Source organism: Talpa occidentalis, unplaced genomic scaffold, assembly GCF_014898055.3.
Source record: "Talpa occidentalis isolate TD23 unplaced genomic scaffold, MPIMG_talOcc4v2.1 talOcc4.8, whole genome shotgun sequence".
Taxonomy (NCBI): domain Eukaryota; kingdom Metazoa; phylum Chordata; class Mammalia; order Eulipotyphla; family Talpidae; genus Talpa; species Talpa occidentalis.
Window position 1 is genome coordinate 8259788 of NW_023605194.1, and position 21649 is coordinate 8281436.

Here is a 21649-nt window from a genome sequence, read left to right on the forward strand (position 1 = left end):
AAAGATCATGCCTCCTCTTCTTTCCTGCCGTACTGTAGTTGTCAGTACTGTGAAGCACACTCTGAATTACTCTGTGATGACTCAATGGTATGGTATGTTTATAACATTATTCCAGAGTTACTGATTTTGTTAGCGCTCAGATGCAAACATTTCCATTTGCAGTGTTTGCTGTGGAACAGCCGATGGACTGGCCTGCTGATGAACTCAGGCCAGGTAGTTGTTTTTCAGGCAGTACAGAAATAGTATCTAAGATCAATACCTCATTCAAATCACTGATATTTTATAACTTTGTGTGTCAGTATACCATTGACTTTGGGGGGTCAAGTTGACCTACTTCCTTCTTTCCCTCCTTCCTTAACCAGTCAATTCTTGTCTATAGTTGTATCACACCTATTTCAGAAGCTACAACAAAATGGGTTACCTAGAATGTTTAATTGTGGTTCTAATTTTCACGAATCAGAAATCACCATAGGCCTATAAACCATATGACTTATGAAATTGTATACCTTGCCCATAAAAAAATAATGGACTGTTTATTGTAGGCTTACATTTTGATTTTAAAAAGTTGTAGTAAACAAATGATCCTAAAGTAAGGGTCCTAGTCATAGTTTTAAATGCCCCTTCTGAACATTTTTTTTTTTCCTGCGTAAGTTGAAAGCTCAGTCTTTGGCATAATAAATGTTAATATGGGTAAGGGTAATTTTAATGGCAATATTTACTTTTTGTTCATATGTATCTAATATTAAAGATAATTTGCCTGTTATTTTGGCAGGCTATAAATCTCTTACACAGCTGAAAATTTGTATCCTCATTTAGGAGACAGAAAACAAAAACTTGAGATGATTTTTGGAGCCATTAATCAATCCATTAGTGCCCAGGGATTTACAGAATGTATCCAATGGAACAATGACTGGGAACATGGAGTATGCAATGTGATTAGTTCCCTTAACACTAACTAGAACTTTTAGGCTTAACTCCCCAGATACTACTTGAAACTTTTTTACCCTTTGTCATCCTAATACTCATTATAATAGCTCTCATTAATTGGTGCATCTCCCAATGGGTTAATTTGCAGATACCAACCATGCTACCCTTTTGCTCACTCACTAATGCAAATTGATATTTATAGACTTCAAAATTGAAAACAAAAAAAGCTCTGTAATAAAAAGACAAACTTTGCTAAGTTGTTATTTTTATTTTGAGCTTAGAGATTGAGATGCAGAGATTCTATGAGAGAAGAAAACAAGCCAAAAAAAAAAAAAAAATCCAGAAAAACTACTGTAGGCTAATAAACTGATGTGAAAATTTCTCAATTTACAGCACTTGACAGGTGCTAAAAGAAAAGCATCTTTAATTTTAATGTGTTGTTAGGACCTCTTTAGAGAGACTGTACAAGTTATTAACAAGGTCCTCTGAGACAGGAGACGGGTAATTAACAAGACCTATGGAGATATAGTTTAGGTAATTAACGAGCTCTTAGGCACTGGACACAGGATAACACATAGCGAGTCCAATAGTTAAAGAGAACAGGTTGTTGTGATATGATCGAATACAAGATATGGTATGTAAGTCCTCTTGAGGGTCCAGATAGGAGAGTATTAAGATTATATTCCACTGACTCAGTGCGCTAATTTCTGTAAATCAATGTTTAAATTTTTTATTTAACTTTGAAGGTAGACATGAGAGGTTTATTTCTTTGTAAAACCAAGCAGCAATGAAACTTGCTATGTGTAGAATAACAACTTTACTAATTGCCATTAATAAACGTATATTTTGAGAAAAATACCTTGGAAAGACATTTTATGATTCTAAATTGTTTCAAACATTTATTACTCTGTTTCTTTTTAACCTGTGACCTGTAAAATAGGCTATTCCAGATGAACGGTGGCCCCTTTATTCACTGTAATGCCATCAGGATGCAGCCCCAGAGGCGCCCGCCCTTCCCAGGCTGGTGCACAGGTCCCTCCAGTCTTGCTCCTGTGCTGCTTTCAAGTCTGATACTTGTTTGATATTCTCAATTTTGAATATTTGGCCCAGTTATTTCCTATGTAGATTTGAAATTGTTGAGACATGGAGTTTTGATTAAAAAATTCCCACATTGGAGCCTCCCCAGTGGCGCAGCAGGTTGAGTGCAGCACTGTGAAGCTGTCTGCAGCCTCTGCAGCGCCGGTTCAATTCCCGGCCGGCCAGGGAGCTACCCACATGGTGCAGCAGACCTTGCCTGTCTCCCCACTGCTCCCCTCAGCAGTGTATTTCATCAGTCTGCCTGTTCTGCTCCCGACTCTGTCTCTGGTGAATCCTCTCACCTTCCTGCGCCTCTGGCCTGTACCCCAGTGCTTGTATAAATAAATAAATCGTAAAACAAAAAACAAAAATTCCCACATTTAGCAAACCTTTATTATAAACATCCTATTCTCTGAAGATAAAGAATGTAAAACCCTTGCAGTTCTCCTAATTGATGCCATTGCTTCCTCGATGTGGCTACTCCAGTCCACCAAGATGATTTTTTTCTAGATCTAAGATCTGACGATCAAATGATATTTTTTTCTTTGTTATTTTTGGAATACTTACTGTATGCAAGGAAATCAGAAGTTACTAAGATAAAAATCCTGCTCTCAGAGCTCACGGAAATAGGCATATAAATATTAGGTCAAAATAACATACTAAGGACTGATCATTGAACAGGCATTGGGGAATCATGACTGATTTTTAAGTTGGACTGTGATATGATGAAAGCAGTATCTCAGACAGATAGCCCCGTAACAGGGAGATTGGTGGTTGGGGATAGGGGTCGGAAGATGGAAGGGAAGGACTTGGGGCAGGAAAACTAGTTAGGAAGTTGTTATTGTTGAGGTGAGAGTTGATGGAAGTCACATAGCGGTGAGGATGGAAAATAAAGGAACAGTTCTGAAAAAGTATTTTTGAGGCTAAAATAGACAAGGCTTAGCAAATCCCCCCCCCCCCCGTGTGTGTGTGTGTAGGGGTAGATAGATTGGTAAAGGAGAAGAAATGAGGATTATTCCAATGATGATTCTTCATTGGTGCCTTAAATTTAATGAAACACAGTGTTGTAAAAACTTGTATCAGTGTCAAGACTATAATCTGAGTCAAACCTAGCATTTCTGTCTTGATGTCTGCACTTTTTTTGAGTTTTTTTAAAATGAGATACACTATCTTATTTATTTTAGATACTTTTTAAAGAGACTAGCAATTATGTTTTAAGTTGTTTCAGGACAAGCAAGCTAGTACCAAAAGCAAGCTGAGCTGGTAACTGTAGTTCTTGAGTTTGTTTTTGAATCTCTAAACATCCTTCAGCTTTGATTGTAGGAACGCAAGTTTTTGTAACTACTTATGGATTTATGCCTTTAAAGTGTGTTTATGTTAACATTGTCGTTATTATATATATTTCTCTCCAGTGGTTTTTGCTTTACTAAGTTTTGTCTCTGTTGGACCCCCTTTTCGTTAGTTTTTCACTAAGAAAATAACTTGTTTCTTTTCTACTTGACCCTTCTGAGTGTTCCACTTTTCTAAACTTCCTGCTTCTATGTAGAGAACTTCCTGTTAGGTCACTGTAATCAAGTCACTCTGTGATGTATATTACTTCTCCCATAACAACGAAGTTTTAACTTTTGAAATACAGGCTCTATATACTTACTATATGTTGGTCGTGTTACCTGTGACTAGGGTGTTTTAAATAGTTGCTGGCAACAGACATTAGTTTATGAAATGGGTTTTCTTATGATTTTTCTTGTAATTAGCGTCTGAGAATATTAAGGTCCACACAGTTGGCATTTGTCTCCTTGAATTTGTTCTAAGGATAAATTATTGCTATTTGATCTACGTGCTGAATATAATATAGTATAACATATAATGATATAATTATAATATGTAAATGTACTAAGTATAGGTTACAATGTAATACGTAATTGTTGTAGATATGTCGCATATCAAATAAAACTGCTTTTATGCAGCATATTTCATGTACTTATTTTAACTTAGAAATCTCCCTAATAAAAGTGCTAATGTCACTTAAATTGCAGTTACATGAATTAGCTTGACTTTCTTAGAGTAAAACAATTCAAATTCAGTTTTTAAAATTGTTTTAACAGGCGTGTATGTAAATGCTTATTACTGGGGTGGGTTGAAGGTAAGGTTTGTAGAGGACTCAAGTGTTCCCAGCCACACCAGCTAGGCAGAGAGGTGTAAGCAACGGCATATTCAAAGCAAAATGAACCACATTAAGCAGAGTTTGCTGTGGAAAGGTAGAAGAACTGTGCTGGAAATCAGGAAGTGCTTCTTTAAGGATGAGGCCTTTGAGCTTGTTCTTGACCATGGGTCCTGAGCTTCTAAGTCTGTGATTAAGTAGACAGTTATTTTAGTAAATAGCAAGAAAGCCATTTAGAAATGGTTAGATGCATTTTGAAGGAGTATTTTATAAATGGTGACTATATACTATTACAAACTAAGTACTTAATTTTACCGTTTCTTTTCTAGATGGATCTTGGAGCTGTGCTCCATGTCTGTCTTTCCTGCGTGGCAGGGTCCTGAGGGGTGTGTTTGCACTTTAGGCTACTAGGCAGCCAATTAGTGAGTGCCCTGCAGCAGCTCTGGTTAAGTATAATGACCTCTTTGTTATGGAGCCTGGGATGGGAGTGAGGATGTGCAGGTTAATGGCATATTTTGTTTACTTGAGGTGTGCAATGTATTTGTTTCATACAGATTTTTCTCACTCTCAAAGAAAATGCCCCAAATAAATTAAACATTGCAATATTACTGAACATAATTTAGTATTTGATTCAGAAGGTATATTTGATTAACTTCTAACATCCAAGGGTTTTGCAGAGTAACATGAAAAGATGAACATAGTGGCAGTGGAATGTTCTTCAGGGAATATAGGGTAGGTACTTAATCCGAGTATGGATTTGAGTTTGTTGAATACCGTATGTCTTTACCTAAGGGTTCTAAGGCTCATTTGTTTTTGACTGTGAAAGTACCTTCTTTTCTTTGTTTTTCTTCAAGAGTATGGGATTAATTCAACGGGAGTCTTCACTCAAGGAAGGTTCTTTCATATGCCTGACATAATATTAACTGTATTTCTAATGATCCATCATTCTGATTTGAAAAAATAAATATTCCACATTTAATGGAAAAAAATAACATGTAACCAAAATTTTAATATATTTTGGGGTCTTCGTATTTTTATGGAATAATGTCTCTTGTGCTTATAGACATGGTAGGTCCTTATAATGTCTTCTTGTGCCTTCCACCTTTTAGACAGTACATATTAGAAGGACATTCTAAAATAAAAACATTTGTTCTAGAAAAATGGTTGATAAGAGATGGACAAAAATCCACCTGAACTTTAAAGTTCCATTGGGGATGTCAAGGAAGTTCTATGCTTGTTGCTGATCTATTCTCATGTATTAAGGGTACCTCTAAAGAGAAGCTTAGTTTTATTGGAAAAGACAACTTTTGGAATCCATAGGGCTGGTGTTTAGAAATTTGTGAATTGTTTGATTGACTGTCTTTCAAATAATTATTTGTTTCTTCACCAGCAGAAAATAGTAAGGTAGACTTGATTATTATATTCTTGATGAATATTAAATTCTTACTTTCATAGATGTCTTTAATCTTCAAGTTTTAGGTCTTTCCATTCATGATAGACAAACAACTAGGTCTGAATTTGCTGTCCATGATTTTTGGTGTCACTGACCACAGGTTTTAATTGTCTTGCCTGTGAGATCTCTTAAAAATACCCTGTGAGAATATCAATAAGTAAATTGCTGTTAATCCCCATAGACCTGTATGCTTTCCGTTCTGTTTTTCCATCCAGGTATTTCGGGTGCCTGGCCAGTCCCAGGAGAGAGAATGGAGTATTTTAATTTATGATGTCATTAATTTGATTTGATACTAAAAAGAAAGGAAAAACCAAGGCAAGTTTGTCCCTTGCCTCTTAAGCTTTCTTTGCATGCGTAATAAACATTTAAATGTGCTAAAGGTATGGGATAGCTCTTTGGACACTTCAGTTTCAGAGCTTTTGTGAAGAAAATCATTAGACAATGTTTCTTTAAATCTCTTTAACACAAATCTCCAAATAAGAATGTCTTCAGGATTTACGAGGAAAATTTCATTTTAATCTGTTATATTGTCAGATACATTCATTGGTAAACCTGGAGCGTATTGAGTAAACTGGCAGTTGAATTGATTTTATTGTAAGTCATCAATTTGAAACTTACTTCATATTGGCATTGTAGGTTTTAGAATAATTCTGTCTGAAAAAATGGAACTGAAAAACCTTTCACTAATATACTGTCAGCTCTAGATACAAGTAATCTTTGTTATTCAGGAAAAACTATTTCCTCTGTTCTTTGGGGACTTTATATCTTGTTGCTAAAACTTGTATTGACCTACCATTGATTGGCTCAATGACCTCTTAGCCCAGTTTTTATAAACTTTTATTAAGTACCAGCTATCAATCTTTCAACATACATTTATTAAGCATCTGCCATGCCCTCAGCACTGATGCTAGAACCAGAAAGATTAATGAAATGTGGTTCCTTCCTTCAAGTAGCTTATAGTAGTAAGGGATGGAGAATTCAGGGATTGAATTGCAAATTTTTATACCACTTATTTACTATTATATTTTATATTTACTTTAATGGACTTTTTAAAGAGTAGGTTTTATAGCAAATTTGAGTGGAAGGGGCAGAGACTTCCCATGTACCCTCCTGCCCTCACACATGCTTGACAACCTCCACCAGTTACCAGCAGCTCCCTCCAGAGCAGTGTGTTTGTTAGAATTGATGAGCTAGGTCGGCTCATCAGAGTTGGCTTTTGGGTTCAGTCTGGGTGATGCATATTCTGTGGGTCTTGACAAATGTATAATGATGTGCCCACCACTACTACAGCATCCTACAGAGTGCTTTCAGCGCCCTGAGAATCCCGTGTTCTGCTTGTTCATCCCTTTCTTCCCGCAACCCTTGGCAGCCACCAGGCTTTTTACTGTCTATAATTTTGTACTTTCTGGAATGTCTGGTAATTGGAACCATACAGTATGTGGCCTTTTCAGATAGGCTTCTTTCACTTAGTAATAACTGCTTAAGGTCCCCCATATTTTTTCATGACTTGGTAGCTCATTCCTTTTTTAGCACTTGCTAGTATTCCATTGTCTACACCCGTGTGCTACTGTTTATCTATCAAGTCACCTACCAAAGGACATCTTGGTTGCTTTCAAGTTTTGTCCATTTTGAATCAACCTGTTGTAAACATTCGTGTACAGGTTTTCTGTTTCATTATAGTTCTCAGTTTATAGCCCCCTGCTATCCGCATGTCTTACCAAAGCTTCCCAAGCCCACTTTCAGTGAGCTGTAGGATACTCTTCTTTGAAAATAATTCATGTCAGAAGTTCCTCTGTGATAGTTCAGTTATTCTTCTGTCCTAAGTACAGCAAGGACTTGGATGGAGTCCAAGGTGAAAGTGACTCTCCTGCCCCCGATCCCCTCTCCGTCCCCTCCCCGAGAGGTGGAGCACCTCCTGGACTTACAGAGAACTTGAATTCACTTATTAAACACAAAGTGGGTGACGATATCGACCAAAGCAGACTCTGCTTTATCAATAGTGTGGGCTTGGTGAGGTTGCGGGGGGCGGGGGGGTGGTGATAGTGTGATAGTACTGTCACATGGCCTCTCCCCGAAAGCTAAACCTGCAGCCTGGGATTTACACAGCGTGTAGCTGTCTTCTGCTAACAAAACAGTCACTTTTACTAGAGTTTGTTCTTTTGTGGGCTTTTTGTCTTGACAATCACTTCATACTTTTTATGCTCTCAGTGTGTCTTTTCCCTTCTTCCATACTCTTGCCCCAGAAGGATGTATACAGGTTTAAAAAAAGAGGACAAAGAACACTCTCTGACCCCTGCACAAGCCTGAGTGACTGCTGAGGTCCATGGGATCACCCTGAAAGACAGGTCTGCCCTGCCGGCCTGTCTACGGCTCTAGGCAGTTTCTGGTTTTCACCAGTTCACTTATTTCTTTACTCAATATTTATTCCAACTTCAAAATAAATGGCTACTGATGTTATAGGAGAGATACTGCTGATACTTAGAGATATATTTGAATACTGGTAATTTCAACTTTTAATTACAAAGTTTGCTTAGAAAACTTCTTTAATATTTGGAAATACCACAAAGGAAAACTAGTCAAGCTTTTGCAAACGATTTAAGTTTGCTTAAAAACTTGAGACTGAAAGGAAAACATTTTATTAGTCTTCAAATGTGAATTTAAAGTATTCTTGTCAGTTTAAAAGTGACTTTAAAATCCTCCGCCACGCTCAAATTCCTTTAGTAAGGATTTCTAAAATGAATTTTTTTAAAAATTCTGGAGGTTAAATTTAACAGCCTTTTTCAGCATGAGTGTGTCTGCATTTACCCTACACCTGACCAGAAGCACCCTTTTCCTTAACCTGTCAGCAGCTCAGTTGAGCAGTCAGACTGCATTATTCAGTATCTTGTCTGACATGAGGACGGCAGTCCAGAGAGAAAAATATCACAAATTGGTGCCACACTTCAATAAATAGAGACATTTTATTTTTCACCAAGCTAATTCAATCCAGTTCAGTTCACTCTTTTTCCCCACTTAAGGACAGATCACAAAAGGCAGCCATGAATGACTGAGTCTGTCATGTGTTTGACACGTCCCTGTGTGAATAGAAGCCGACCATGAGGGAGGGGCGCTGCCTTTAGAGTTCAGACAATTCGGGTGCGGGAGCCGCCCCTCAGATCTGCTGAGGCACTGGAGAGCCCCCTCGCCCTCAGCTCCCGCCCAGGTCCGGGCGAATGGCTGGGCTCCGCAGCCTCCCTCTCCCCCGACAGTTGTGACTTTTGTCACTTGAGTCATCGTTAAGGGGTCTCATTTTTCAGGTTTTCACCAAGTTCCACTCTGGGGCCCTGAGGGCCAAGGCCATTGGACATTATATACTGTTTGCTTTGTAATTTTGATAAAAATCTTTGTTCTAAATGCCTGTTCCTTCTAAAAACCCTCATTAAATAAATATATTGCCATAGTGTCTGTTTCTTAGCTCCGTAATTTCTTCCTGGGGCATGCACTGAGATGTGCAGTCACACACTGTTATTCTTCCGGAATGTAATGTTTATGAGAGGTTAGAGTTGTCAAAGAATGGCCTGTTGCTTGTGAGTCAGGCCCGAGTCTTCCTTCTTTGCATCCAAACCTTTCAGGGGTTCCTTTCCACTTTGCTTCTGTGCACTCGGGTCTCTTTAGTGGCCCACATGGACACTCCTGTCTTGTGCCCCAGACCACCCCACACATCTCCAGAGTCCTGTTTCTGTGGCCTGCTGACCACAGTCTTCCTGTAATTTTAAATCCTATTTTTTCCCTTAAATTAGGCCTTCCTTGACATTGCTGTGATATGTTTCTCTTCCCCACATGGTCTGAAATTTTGACTCAACAGTGCTCTCCCCGACCTCCCTCCCTCAAGTGTACCCCTACCACTGTGCGCTTGCTCAAAATGGGTGAGTGATGTTCCCTTCTCATTGATCCTCGTGGCCTGTGTGTCGGGCTCCAGCACGCAGCCAGGGCTCGCTGAGCGGGTGGCAGGCAGAGCACGGGCCAGGGCGGCGTCACAATTACAAGGGCAGGTTCTAGAGCCAGACACCTCCACCACTTCCAACTAATGAGTGCATGGAAGGATCTGTGCCCTCGGTGAGTTGTGGCCTTATTTTGAAAGTGAATATCACACTTGCCTTAAAAGTTATGAGTAAGTGAGTGAATCCTGGTAAATTGTCTGGCACAGACCCAGTGCCATGTAAATGTTTATTCAATGAAGTCATTTTTTTTTAAAGATTGATTTATACAAGAACCGGGATACAGGCCAGATGTGTGGGAGGGTGAGAGGATTCACCAGAGACAGAGCGGGGAACAGAACAGGCAGACTGACGAAATACACTGCTGAGGGAAGCAGCGGGTGAGACAGGAGAGGTCTGCCACGCCCTGTGGGTTTCTCCCCTGCCGGGTGGGATTGACCCTGCACTGCAGAGGCTGTGGACAGCTTCACAGTGTGGCGCTCAACCGCCTGCGCCAGCAGGGAGGCCCAATAAAGTCATTTCTTGAATGTGTTCTATCAGTCACTGTGCTAACTCTTTTACAGCTTCTTAGCTCCTCTGATCTTCACAGTGGTCTTGTATGATAGATGCCGCCATCCCTGTTCTATGGATGCAGGAACCCAGGCACAGCCAGGGTTTAGTAACTCACTCAAGGTCACACCGTGAGTCTAGAGCCAGACCAGGACTGTGGTCACACCACCTGGCTCCGGGGTCCTCAGGCATGTCTCTGCACTGTCCAGCCTGCGGTAAAGGCGTTCGTCCTTGAGGGTGTCGCAGTCAGGTGGGGAGAGGCGCAGTGGGACGTGTATCCTGATCTGTGAGGAAGCAGCCTGCGGTGGGGTGATGGGGCAAGGAGCGCTTAGTCAGAGGACCCTTACGTCAACGGCCTTGGACTGAGCATCGGACGGGTGGGAAGCTGCTCCCACAGCATGGGGTCGGAGGGTCCTGCGTGATTACATCATTATAAATTTTGGCGGGGGAGGGGGGTTCTTTTAAGCATCAGGGTCTTGAGGCTTTGGGGACTTTGTAGTAAGCCGCAAAATGGTGAAATACAGGGAATGAGGAAAGGTGGCCTGTGAGCGGTGTGTTGTCAGTATATAAGCATGTTTTAGTCATCTCTAGCGTGCTGTCCAGCCCACTGACATGCCCGATTACCCAGAGTCCTAGGATAGACCAGCATCTGGTTCTGGAAGATTGTGCCACAAGTCTTAGTCATAATCAATGAAACCTTGGATGTCAGGGGAATTCTCTGAAGGTTTACCCCGTAGATTTACAGCCTGGGAGAGGGACCTGTAGGATAGACATTTTCCAGACATTATATCCAGTGTTCAGACTTTTCATGCACACGAAGTTTTAAAAGTCAATTTTTTTCAAAGAATTACAGTTATTTGATAATGCACAAATAATGAAAAAAAATATCCTTTTGTTTTAAATGAAAAAGATTGCTAAGATAGTAATGCTTTCTAGAGGTTTAATGACTAATACTCTTAAGTGCTGGGCAAAAACTAAACATGAATGGCAACGATGAAATATTTACTCATCAGAAGGCTTTGAAGTTTAGCTTCTTCTTGGTTGCAGCCCCCTTCCTGATGGACGTGTTTCAAAGAAGAAAATGATTATAGCATTCAGCTGTGAGGTTTTCTTACTCTCTGCATGGAAGAAACCTATTTTGTTTAGGCCCATTTGAGTATTTAAATTTCGAAGACTATGCTTAAAATCATACTAATGACAGAAACGGTTCATACAGCCCTGAATTCATTCTCATTGATAGGGTAATGTTTAAAAGTTAATTTTTTCTATTGCTTGTAGAATTTTTTTAAAGATTGCTTTAACTCTTTTATTCTACAGTCTTTCCAACCTAAGCTTACTTAATTCTCCACAGTTTTATATTATAAAGCCTAAGGTGAGTGTCTGGATAAAACAAGTGCTATGTTATAAAATTCAGATTTATAAAATATTTTACTGTTTAAAATCTCTTATATAAGTTTAAAGGTGTTTGGAAACTATGTATTTAGAGGTCCAGTTTTTCAGCTCTGATAATAACTGAAGGGTTTGCCTTCGAAGTTTAAAATTGTGGATGTTTTAGGATGTTGAGTAAATAGTGTTTTCCTTCTACATCCTAGATTAAATTTCACTCAAATGACCAAATGAGGACTTTGTAATGACAATTTCTAATGTTGGTGGAAAAAAATGTTCTTTTTATGTTTCTTCTCATGTGGACTGCGATGCAGTGGTGACACTTATGTTCTGTCTTTTATTACTCAGTTTTCATATGAATCTGACAAGCAGTGAAGACCTCAGGAAAATCCCGGTGAGTGGCTGAGGGACTCAAGAATGACCGAAGAACAAGCCATGGGCCAGCCTCTGCGGGGCAGGGCTACGGTCTCCAGCCCCTTGAGTCCCTGTGGCCTGTGGGTTATAGCTTGGTGTGGTGGTAACTTGGGGAGAAAGAAAAGCAAAATTCACACTTTGTCTTTAATATTTGATAGAGTGTGACTTCTATACGATTGATTGGAGTTCAAGCAAATACAGTTCTAATTGAAGCCAATTTAGATTATCCATATTTTGTTTGCTGACTTATTATGAAAGCTGTATGTCGAGGTCAACATTATGGTTATGAGACGAGAGCATGTGGAGGAGAGTAACATTTCTTCTTGTTGTGACAGTGATTGAGAATTAAAACTGCTTGTTAACATTCAATAACAGGAAAAGCGTCCTGGCAAGAGATCCAGTTACTAGGACGGCATTTGAAAGAGTCTGTAGGACACTTACCACCCTCGTTAGAATGAAACCAGCTATATTAGCAGAGTTGGTAGCAACCAGCTAAGTTAACGCACACATTTTGCAAGGATTATTCAAGTATCTTAACTTCATTTTATAGTTATTTGATGTCAAGTTTGGGATCTCTGTTCAGAGCTGCGTTGCATCTTTGGCCTATTCAGAATGTACTAAACCTGCAGAATAAGTCAGTTTACAAAAATAGGGGCACATGTTCTTGGTAGAAAATGAAATTCTCACTGAATAACAGAAATAGAGCCTTTATTCCAAGAGGCTGGTGGTTGTGTTTGAACCATCTGTCCTTAATGTGTGATCCAGATGTATAATAAGAATTTTTTTAAGCAATAACATATCACAATTTTCTATGATGTGATATGCCCCGGAGAAACCGTTGGTGGTGTATAAACCATTTTAAATGTACTTATTTGTCTTTAAAATTGTAGAAAACATTAGAGAAGCAGAGGACTTTGTACTGTGTTTTTGCTGTTTTATGTAAATGATTTGTAAGTTTTGATGTTTCATAAATACTCGAGTCTTTATAATACGGCAGTCTGGCAAGAAATGTCAGACTATATGAAGTCAGCCTTTGATCAGATAATAAACTGAATTCTATCAGGCAGTTACTTAATCTCAAACAAAATGCAACATCAAAAAATCAATTTAATGTGCAGCTATTGTTTATTAAGTAACCTTAATTACAATTTCTATGTGCTTGTAAATGTACTTTTCCAAATCTTGTAATTTATTGCTGTAAAAGCATCCTTAGAATTCTTTAAAGAAATAAAAAGTGAAAATTGTTTTAGTTAAAGGATTTAAAGGTGATAAAAGAATCCTTGATGTGTGATTATTTTTCTCTGGAATACTAACTATTCTAAATGACAGTTAAAGGATTACTAGGTGTTGTTAATTTACTGCAAAATACAATTAAGAGGAGAAAGCTCATCCTTATACTGATCGTTATTGAGGAAAAGTATTTGAGCAATTTTTATGTGGAAGATTGTAAGATGTTTGAAGTAATTTACATTAAGTTCTCCAATAATAGCCATCCTCCAACTTATTTTTTCCCCTTCTGGACGTAGTATTTTGTAATTAAGTTTGTATGTCTTATATGCTAGTGCCAACACCTGTCTGTGAAAGCACAGTGTTTAAACAGGAGCAGTAGCCAGTTGAAAGGGCAGTGTGAGCTCTTTAAGGCCTAATTAAGAACTGAAAGGGAGATGAAGGGAGTAGGACAAAAGATGTGAAAGTAGCTGAGATGATATTCCCAGAGCAAAGTTCCTCATTAGAACAATAATGAGATGATCAGAGAATGCCAAGCCTTCATCTTATCTCTCTCTCTCCCTTCTTGCTGCCTTGGATGTCAGTTAGTACCCCACCAATATTTGGTTACCAGGACAACCTTTCTTTAAATCTTCAGTTATTTTGAGTCCTGATAATTTGCTTTTGTTCAAATTTAAATATTGTAAAAAATATACATTTCCTAGTTTAAGAGGCTAGACTAAGTGTAAAGTAAAATAGGTCGCTCGCAGTCTTCAAAATCTTCACAACTGTTATTTAAAATTCTGATTAGAAAACATCATGTAATTCTATTAATCTCTCAACCCCTATTTTCTTACATCTGCATGTGGAAATTTTTAACCAAAGTTGGGTAGAAATGATAAAGGATTGGTTGTGAAAGGAGAAGAAAAGTATACATTAAATTTCAATGTAAAAAGACACCTTAAAAACATCTGTGCTATCTGTCTGTGGCACTGACAGATAAAAAAAGATTGAGTACGTAGGAGTCCTACTATAGGTTATTTGAATCTTGACCAGTTTGGAGAGTTTGTGATTTTTGTTTTATCCAAGAACAACTTTAAAGTATCTTTTGAAAATTCATTCTTTAAATTTGCCTGAGTTTTCTCTGTAAGCAAAGTAATTTTTGTGACCAGAAAATATCTTCATTTTGCATTTGTTAATGTTAATCTTTATTATTTTATTTGGAATGATATCAGCAAACAGAAGGCTATAAATATATTTATTTAGTGTCGATTTAAGAACCTTGTTCCTAAAATTAGAAGGTTTACATGATTGCAAATGTGGGATAAAGTCTGGAACTAAGCATAAAACTGTTTTTAATTATTTTATATTCTTTTCCAGAATATAGTTTGTAGTACATGTGTTTCTAAGATGTTTTCCTGCCTAGAAACTTGATGCAGTGATTTGGGGTGAAATTTTCACGTAAGAGGACAAGTGGAAAATTTATTGAGAAGGTCAGAAATGTATTTCCAGGAAATCTGTCTATACATAAGTACTAGAGGATTGTGATGGGGGAAAAAAAAAAGCCATGCAGTGGATCTGTATATTCTAGATTAGGACGGTAAAGGTTTGAACAACATTCCAGGATACTAACTGATTATTTTGAGAGATAAAAATGTTATATTGACTTATATATCATGGCATTAATTTAAAGTAATGTCAGAATAGGATTTTTTTTTTTTCATGTCTTTCATCCTCATTGTCTTTAAAGAAATGTTTTAAAATTTTGTTAACTACATTATCTGGTTGTACCGGTGTACTGTTAAATATAGCAAGATAAATGATTTTAAAAGTGTATCATCACTTAGTCTGAAGAAATCAGCTCACATGTATAATTTGATTTAGATTAGAGAGATTCAAATGGATGTTATTATGTTAAATTAAGGAAAAAAACATAAAAGTCATGAATCACATTTACCAGCTATGAATCCCACTTAGTTAAATTTCATTAATCCCAACAACTGTCACAAGAATTATTTTCAATAAATGTTTTATTAGTAAAATGAAATCACCTTATTTGGACATTATTGCCTTTTTAAAATGTAGTTCAGAAAAAAATCACTTTGTAGACCAGAAAATTTTAGAGTTAAAGGGGACCTTGAAGAACCTCCTGTTTATCAGAAAACCAAAGTGAGACCTAGTTTAGTTTCTGTGTCAAATATGTACAGTTATTTAGATTATAGTAAGAAAATTTAGCTTTTTTAAAACATATCCTTTACAAACATTTTATTTTAAACATTTTAAACATATCCTTACCTATGTAATATATACTGTTATCATTTCTGTAAACACCCCTTAATGTAAAAAAAAAAATAAAAATGTGGTTGGGAATTTTTTCTTTAAATTTTCTTTATTTTCTGTAGAAGAACTGGGGTGTAGGCCAGAGGTATAGGGGTGTGTGTGAGAGGATTCACTAAGGACAGAGTGGGGAGCAGAACAGATGGATGTACTGAAATCCACTGCTGAGGGGAGCAGCGGGTGAGACAGGAGAGGTCTGCTGCGCCATGTGGGTCAGCTCCCTGGTCAGGGATCGAACTCGGGTCATAGCAATGATGATGCTTAACCCCTAGACCACTAGGGAGCCCCTGGTTAGAAATTTTAACAAGTTTAATGTCTCTGAATTCATGATCAGTTATATCAGTGGGTGTGGTGGTGGGAGCGAGAGGGAGGGACAGGAAAGAGGACTCAGAGGAGAGAGAAGACTCTTACAAAATATTGATCCAAGGGAAAAGAGAAAAAGCCAAGCAACACTTGTCTCCAGAGTGGTCCTTGTCCTTTAACTGTTGTAGATCAATATCCTGAAATAATTTTAGGGCTAAAGGTCATATATCTTTCCAGTTTCTAAGGCTGCAATGAAGTAAGCTGTTTCCAGTGTATTGTAGTCTCATTCCCTGTGGCATCCTCTCTTTTCATTCTGTTAATCTACTGGAGTCTCTTATTAACGCTTGTCTTTAGTATTTCAATATTAAATATTTTGTAACTAATCTCAATCCTAAGTGATCTCACCCTCTGGTGCCATTGTAATCTTCCTGGAATTTAGCTTTAATCCCGTCTTTCCTCTAGGTAGAAACCCTCAGTGGCTGCATATTTCCCTAGTAGGATTCCACAGCCTTGATGGTCTGTCTGGAACTCACCCTTTCAGCCTCAGTGCTCCCTTCCTTTCGTCCCTGAAGCCTGTCCTTGACCTCCATGCCTTGAGGCTTGTCTCCTCCCTCGCCCCTGCAGAGCCCACTGCTTGCCATGCCCATCCCGCATGTCTGCCTGGCAGAATCTTTGCAGACTCCGATCTTCTCCACCACATCTGAGAGAGCCTGCAAGATTGGAGAAGTTACTCATTCCTGAATTGTTTTCCTTTGTCCTGGAGAGGGGTGTGCTCCAGTCACCACGCCTCACGTGGCTCTGTTGTCCAGCGTGTCTCGGGCTGGCATATGGTTCCCCCTGGGAGGAAGGGGCAGAGAGTCATTAAACCTTGGCCCTACTGACGAAAGCTCCTGGCACACCGCAAATTAAAGTAGATCCTGAAAAGGAGTAAAGACAAATTTAGTATCTGTGATAAAAGGGGGAAATGCCTTTCTGTGTTCACCCATTCTGCATTTTCCATCCTGCGCTGACTAGATTACATGCTGTTAGTTCTTAAGAGTAAGACCAATTTCCTCAATATTTTAGTGTATTTCTTTAAAGGCAAATGAAAATGTTTTGAAAAAAAGTAGTGAAAATTATTTCAAGTTGTTGAGTTTAGTGGATAGAAGTTTGTACAAAAAGGCATTTGTATTTGGGCATTATATTTTGTATTTGGGCATTATATTTTGTATTTGGGCATTATATTTTGTATTTGGGCATTACATTTTGCACAGTGAAAAATTAATTATTACTCATGTAAGTAGAAGATGATGTTGCAGTGTCTCTGATTAAATTCCCAAGAAATATGTTTCTTTTAATAGTAGAATGCTTTGTGATATACATGCATTAAATCAGTGCCGTTTTCTTTGTGGTTCATAGTTAAACACTTTTTGTAAAAACAATTTCAATATAATAAGTAAAAAAGTGAAGTAGAGAATGAAGACGTGCTAAACTTAAGTGTTCATGCAATCCTTACTGAACACTGAGTTTCCTGATGACCAAAGCAAAAAGGGACGTAAGATACATTATATAGGTATTAGTGCTAGGAGGAGGAAAGAGACTCGTTACTCAGGGGAGAAAAAACTCCGTTTGCACTAAATTAAAACAGAAGTTACTCCCTGGGGGCTTCTTCCAAGGATGCTCATTGATGTAATTCTGAATGCCTTGAACATTTCATAGCAATTGGAGAAGCAAATTTGATACTGCTGCTGCTTGGAACCATCTTCAGTAAAAAGCTGAAGGCATAACATTAAACCGCAGCTCCATGGAAGCAATTCCGTGAGGATTAAACTCATGTCCAAATGATAATTTTCATTAGCTTCTTATAGTTCTTCAGAGTTCTTAGTTTTTTTTTTTTTTTTTTAATCTATTTAGTTTTATTTACTGCGGCCCATTTTCTCTGTTAATATGCCCTTAAATTGTATGGTCAGTTTCTTTTATTAGGACATTATTCTCCCTGTGAGAAAGGGTTTTAGGAGAATTTAGAATGACCGTCAAGCCTTTGGTGCAGCTGCCCTCATCTTTGCTGTGAGCTGTCACATTGGTTCTAGCCAAGGACAGAGAAAAAAATTTGATTGGGCATTAAAAAAATGAAAAGTTGAAGTTAGAAATGATTCCTTTGTCCCTGGTATGCTATTTGCTGAAGTAACGGTGTCTGTCCTGTTCCAGGACAGCAACCCTTTCGACGCCGCTGCTGGGTACCGGGGTCTGACCTATGAGGAGGTGCTGCAGGAGCTGGTGAAACACAAAGAGCTCTTGCGCAGGAAGGACACCCACATCCGGGAGCTGGAGGATTACATAGACAACCTCCTCGTCAGGGTGATGGAGGAGACGCCCAGCATTCTCCGAGTGCCGTATGAACCGTCCAGGAAAGCTGGCAAATTCTCCACCAGTTAATAAGCCAGTTGCACTGAATTTATAATTGGGGGAAAGAAGAAGAAGTGGAGAGAGAAAGGAAGCGGAAACACTGGTGACTGCACGAGACTGCACCGTCAGGTCTCATTACACGCCCCCTCCATGTGGAAATGTGTCCTACCTGTAAATATTAACAGGCGCTCTCAAGAGTGATCTTTGAAGTGAGCTAAATTTAAACCTTTAAAGTGAAAACAGGCCAGATTCTCGATGAGTGAGCAGTTCCTTAGGATTTGCTTGGGTGCTGGTGCTGGCCTGCTCGTCTGCTGTAGGCCCAGAACTGTCTTCAGAGGTTTGTGACTTATTCCTCAGGAACAGATTTCACATAAGGTAGAATGGATACTGTGGCTGATTTCTCAGAAATCAATTTGCAGACGTATTTAGCTGCAGGAATACCGCTCATAAACACTACGACTAAGAAAAAGTTCATATTTTATATACGTGTGTACATGAAACATGTTCATGTATCTTTGTATGTAAAATACATGCATATACCTCACATACACATGTGTTTTTAGAACATTTGAGAACTACTGGTTGTCTCTAAAATTAGGGTACTGATTTCTTAATTTGAAAATATGTGTGTGTGCTCTATTGCTGCAAAACAAATCATCGCTGCTCTTAGGATTGACTGTAGAGAAGCTGCTTCAAATCACTCTTGAATCTGAACCCTGGTCTCCAAGTGAGCTGCTTTATGTATATAATCGCAGCATCGAGTATTTTCCAAAAGTGATGACCCAGAGTCCTTTCTTAAAGAAGGACATGTTTTAGGAAACTTCATTAACTTTACAACAGCATGAACTTCTTGAATTTATTTTCTACCTTAACATTTGAGTTTTGTTTAAGCTATAAGCAGAAGATAAGTTAATGCAATTTCTTGAGATTCTGCATGACTTTAAATCATAGCAAGGGAAATATTAGGAAGTTATAGCTGAAGATAATTTCGGGGGGAGAAAAGTAGGTGATTGATGACTGATAACCCAAAGCAATGGGCAAATTCTAGGAATGAAGAATTAGGCTGGGTTTCAAGTTACGTAAATAATAGAACAGATGGTTGCATTTGGGTCTTGAACCAAAATAAGAGTTACTAAAGGAGGATTGAGTTTTTAGAACAAAAGCTAGCATAACATCATACACTATTCTACATCTACCCTTCAAGAATATCTCAAAATTAAATGTTGACTTTTTTAAAGTCTGTTCCCCCAGATTATTCATTACTTAAATAAAATGAATTATCTGTTTGTATAAAATAATTTTGAAATCTAAAGTGAAAAGCAATGGTTTAAAAGGTCACTAATCATTTGCTCATTATTTTTTAACCTTACAAATCTAAAATGCTCTGAAACACTGAATGTGTCTTTTGGAATTTAAAATGAAAACCCACTGGATATGGAGACATATATTCCTATCTTTTTAATAAACTGCTTTTTTGTCTGATACTTTCTCTACTAAGATTTCACTGAATGTTAAATAAGTTTTTAAATGAGCAACGGTTTTGCCCATTTTCATAATTGATCAGCTAAAATCCATTGTTGTCCTTTCTGAGTTTCTTTCACTTTTCCTCTGGAAACACACATTTTTGAATTCAGAAAATTTTTCCAAATACAAAAAATTTCTTCCTTTTAGAGTGAAGAAAGGAGAAGGAAAAATAGCTTTTATTAACTTTTCTTCCACTCTAAAATTTCCATAATAAACCTCAAAATCTAGGGTAGAATTTTATTTTCCCATTTGAGATTTTAGAATTATAACATGGTGCCATTTTAATTAACATTTATTAAATATTACAAAATTCTTAGTGTTTATTTTTTTTGTTAGTATAATTGATACTCTGATACTTTTGAAATGCCAAAATCCATGTGTTTTCAGTATTATGATAGATAATCTACAGATATTTTAACCACTTTGGCCAAATTTGTGCTTTATAGAATGAACCTTGATGCCAGTTTCGTATTGGGGGTATGGTCTATGTAAATAGAGCTCATAAAAGTATAGTTGAAATACTACTGTTGTTTTATGAGCAAATTCATTTTTTAGGAGATATTCTTTGCTTATATAAAAGTTGTTAAGGATTATACTTATCCATATGTGAGAGCTGGGTTATGAATTTTATCTTTAAACCTGAGACAAGATTTGTATTGAAAATTGAATCTGCATTTTTCACTGTCTAAAAATGTTCTGACATTTATGAATTTTCTTTCATGACCTCATATTTTCATAATTGGTTAGCATAAGAAAGATAAAAATGTAAAAGTAAGTTCTCAAGTAAACAGCAGTATTCCCAGTGTTTGGGCCGAAATGCAGACAGTAGTTTTAATTCTAGCATTATAGAAGAAGAGCAAAAAGATCACCTTAATTTTTTTCCAAAATGTAATTTTTAAGTATTCTATTGGTATACCATTGTTTAGAAATGGAAATAAAATACATGTACTCATTAAATAATGCACAGCACAATAGACTTATAAGCAGATTTTACTTAGCTTTTATGCATAAATATTTCTCCACCAATAAAAGGATTTTTTTAAATCACAGAATTGCTAGTTATTTCAAACCCAGCTTAAGCTAATCTATTTTGGTTACAAAATTCAAATATTCGTAGTATTATTTTACAGCTAGTTCCCATCCTTGTCCTAAAATTCAGTTTTGAAACAGTTGAGCATTCTGCCCTCCCACTTATGCCTCAAGGTTCATTTGAAACCAGGGCCTTGTCTTAGAATTGTATATAAAATAACGTGCCATCCGTCCATGAGAAATGTCGAGGTTGCTTTTTTGCTGCTCTATTCTGCATTGAGCCTCATTTTACCATCCCCCCATGAATGTAGTATTTTCCATAGATTATACATAGCTACAGCTATTGCTTTTAGCAGTCAATGAAGATCGAATTGTAGTTTTCCAGCTGTGAAAATAAATGTTGCCTTGTATTTAAAAGGGTTTCATGAAGGGAAACCTAAGTACAACTCGACTCATTAGTGAAGACTTGCTTTCCTCCCATCCGTTCTTTCCCAGCTCCTCCGCCTCCACCCCCCACCCCCAGAAGGGTGCTTATTCTTTAGTAAGGAGAATCTTTAAAAAAAAAAAAAAAAAAAAAGACCTGCCATCTTTAATATATCTGGTAATTGTTACACTAGAGCTTTTGTTTTCTTCTGTAGCTTTTTAGGAAAAGCAGCCTACCTTGGATTTGTAAATCAAGCTGACACTGATGTCCGCGTACTCATACGTCTCTTAGAGCTGGTAGGTGTCACGTGTGTGTGTACGTGTGTGTGTGTGTGTAAGTGAAGTAAAAGCATGCTCATTCCCTTGATCTCTTTGAAGTTAGAGGTGAGGATCGCCGTGCAGCGGGTTAGTGATGGTAGAGGGAAGGGTCTGTCAGCACACACTCCAAGCACCCATTTTCACAGATGTATAACTAATAATCCAGATGCAATCATTGGA

General features: G+C 37.8%; 1 protein-coding gene across 2 annotated transcripts in view; it reads left to right on the plus strand.

Annotated features, from left to right (window-relative positions):
* RAB11FIP2 (RAB11 family interacting protein 2) overlaps positions 1 to 21243 on the plus strand; it is a 34423-nt gene extending 13180 nt beyond the window's left edge. The window contains exons 4-6 of one of the 2 annotated variants that reach the window (XR_005122713.2): positions 11879 to 11924; positions 14531 to 14643; positions 17978 to 18014. Coding sequence is in view for 1 of the 2 variants with exons in the window: in XM_037498014.2 (XP_037353911.1) it covers positions 11879 to 11924; positions 17978 to 18205 (274 nt within the window). In the remaining variant the exon portion in view is untranslated. Of the gene's footprint in view, positions 1 to 11878; positions 11925 to 14530; positions 14644 to 17977 lie in introns of both variants that reach the window. The other variant, XM_037498014.2, reaches the window with a different exon arrangement.
* Positions 21244 to 21649: the final 406 nt, after the last annotated feature.